Raw genomic sequence first — 2555 nt, 5'->3', positions numbered from 1 at the left:
TAAGACATTTGCTGGTTAAACCTTTTGGTTCCCCCACTATTATTCCTGTAAGCTGCAACACACTGGCAGATATAAAGAAGGTGTTTGGTGATGGGCATGAAGCTTCAGTTGTCGACAGCCTTGGATCCTAATATTATGTCTCTAAAGAGATCTTGGGAAACAGATCTAAATCTTAGTTTCACAGAAGAGGAATGGCTTTCAATTCTTAGGAATGGCAAGAAAAGTTTGAGGGAACTAAAAACAAGACTGGTGCAATTTAAGATTCTACATAGAGTTTATTGGACTCCATACAGACTATACAGGGTTGGCTTGTCAGAAACCTCGGGTTGTTGGAAGTGTCAAAAGGATAATGGCACACTGGTACATATGCTATGGGACTGTCCAGAAATCCAAGATTATTGGTCATCAGTTCACAAAGTCATAGAAAAAAATGATTGGCTCACCTGACTTCCTCTCTCTCGCAGTGGGTACTGACAGCTGTAATGCTGGGGAGGGAGTGGAGGGGTCCATCTGTCCCTTCTCTCACTCATTGGTATAAGTCACTGGGGCAGCTTGCTGCCTTAGAGAGATTATCTTATAGACTGTTAAATGGGGTTCAGGAGTACAACAGGAAGTGGTCCAGCTACTTGTCATGCATGGGTTAAATGGCATTTCCAGCTCGGACATAATTAGACTAGAGGAATTTACGGTAATGCTGTAATTATCTGAATGTATCGGGGTTATAGGGCAGTGTTATTTTATGTTATATTGCTTATGTCAATGTTCAGTTGATGTTTATGCGTCTTGTCTTTTTTTCTCTATTTTCACTGTAATTTTCTTTTATTATTTATTTTATTTTAATTTTTTTTTTGTTCAAGTAATTTCTGTTAACTGTATTGGCCTGAAGAACCTACAAGGACTAAACATTGTTTAGCTTATGCTAAATTGTAATATGCTAAATGTGGAATTAGGGTATATTTTTTTATTGGAAAATCAATAAAGTTCAGGTCATAAAAAACAAAAAAACTCCTGCCGCCGCCCCGTTAGCAACAGCTGGTGGAGCTGCTGGATCCAAGATGCATGTCGAAGGTTTGGAAGAAGTTAGGACTTTTGATAACTCAGAAAGCTGAGCCGACTCAAAACTGTCCAAAAAAAAAATCAGGTACCATTAATTCCATTAGTTACATTCAGCACTGCAAACTAAACTGGTTTCAGTGGTTTCCAGTTTGGAAGCTCGCTCTGCCCTGTGGCTCATTATCAGAGTCGGCTCGCCTTTTTCCAAAACTCTGATCTGATGGTCGACTAATTTCCAACAGAACCGGTCCATCAGAACAGACCTGAAGAACCCGACCAACTGATCTCCCTGAGCGGGACCGACCAATGACCTCTGACCTCAGACATGGATGTAGAAGCTTGATGGACAGACAGGGAGGAAACTGAGCTCTGATTGGGTGGGACGGTGGTCAGCTGATACAAGCAGCTGTTTTACTGCTCATCAGCTGGTCTGTGATCTACGCTGCAGCTCTTGATCTCCTCAGAACCAAAACTCTGCACTGATGACGACTTCTTCATTTGCAGTCCCAGCGCCCCCTGTAGGATAGACAGGACACCCACTCAGCAAAAGGAAATGGCAAGTATTCAAAAATCAAGATCTAAAACAGAAAATCTTCCCACACAGAGAGACTGAGCAGAAGGAGATTTCTTCCACAGGCTGCAGGAGTTCCTGCCGTCGCTGGGAAGACGGTCAGGAACCGGGGGAACCAGTCGGTCAAGGCTGGCGGTTCGAGTTTTGCTCAGTTTGACCGAGGAGAAGAAGCGATGCAGAGAGAGACGAGAGAGTCCGTCTCTACTGAATCTGAAGAAAACAAAAGAGAACAGATTGGTTAATTTCTAAGAAAAACTGATCAGAGATCTGATTCATCAGATAAATATATCTTTCACTTTTCAAATAAAAATGGAAATTTGTTTTTACCTTTATCTGCAATATTGGCAATGATTTTTTTTTTATTTCCTTGTCATCAGTTAGATTAATCTCAGATTTATTAAAGTTGCTCCTGATTGGTTGGCAGTTTAAAGGCCGGTTATGAAGAACAAGTTAGAACCGGCCTGAATCTGATTCCTCAACATTAACCATTTAAACCAATCGGAGTCCAAAGTGTCAGCTGGTTCTGCAGAACCACCAGACCAGCTTCAGGTTCTGGTGGCACAGACTGAGTCCAGTCCCAAAACTCACCCTGTGCCCTCTATGAAGTGTGGACTAAGTCAAAATGCACATCAGGGTTCACGGTTATAGGCAGTAAAATTGGGACAATTCGCCACCGCATCCAAAATGGCCGACCGGTCACCATTCAGGCATTTTCAAAAAAGTACAATAAGCAATGAATTTTAGTATACAGTAGAAGATTTTTTTGCAGGAGACATTTGGTCATTTAGATGTGTTTTGTTATGAGTTGCTGAATACTGAACAAATTTTGGTAGTATTCACAAATGTACAGTAGAGTAAAACAACAATTATTCCAATACTTTACATTTGAAAACTGATTTTTTTGTAACTATATTTCCACCTTTTAATTCAA

The 2555-nt window shown here is 40.9% G+C and overlaps 1 protein-coding gene across 2 annotated transcripts in view; it reads right to left on the bottom strand.

Moving 5' to 3' along the window:
* Positions 1-2555, bottom strand: part of LOC103156910 (uncharacterized) — a 14669-nt gene that overhangs the window by 7131 nt on the left and 4983 nt on the right. For both annotated transcript variants that reach the window (XM_016664740.1, XM_016664741.1), the window contains exons 4-6: positions 1654-1834; positions 1469-1569; positions 1015-1121 (exon numbers count right to left, since the gene is read on the bottom strand). In XM_016664740.1, coding sequence (XP_016520226.1) covers positions 1015-1121; positions 1469-1569; positions 1654-1834 — 389 coding nt within the window. The remainder of the gene's footprint in view (positions 1-1014; positions 1122-1468; positions 1570-1653; positions 1835-2555) is intronic.

The sequence above is a fragment of the Poecilia formosa genome, unplaced genomic scaffold, assembly GCF_000485575.1.
Source record: "Poecilia formosa unplaced genomic scaffold, Poecilia_formosa-5.1.2 Scaffold508, whole genome shotgun sequence".
NCBI classification, from domain to species: domain Eukaryota; kingdom Metazoa; phylum Chordata; class Actinopteri; order Cyprinodontiformes; family Poeciliidae; genus Poecilia; species Poecilia formosa.
The sequence above is the reverse complement of the archived record's forward strand: the minus strand, read 5'-3'. Positions and strand labels throughout refer to the sequence as shown.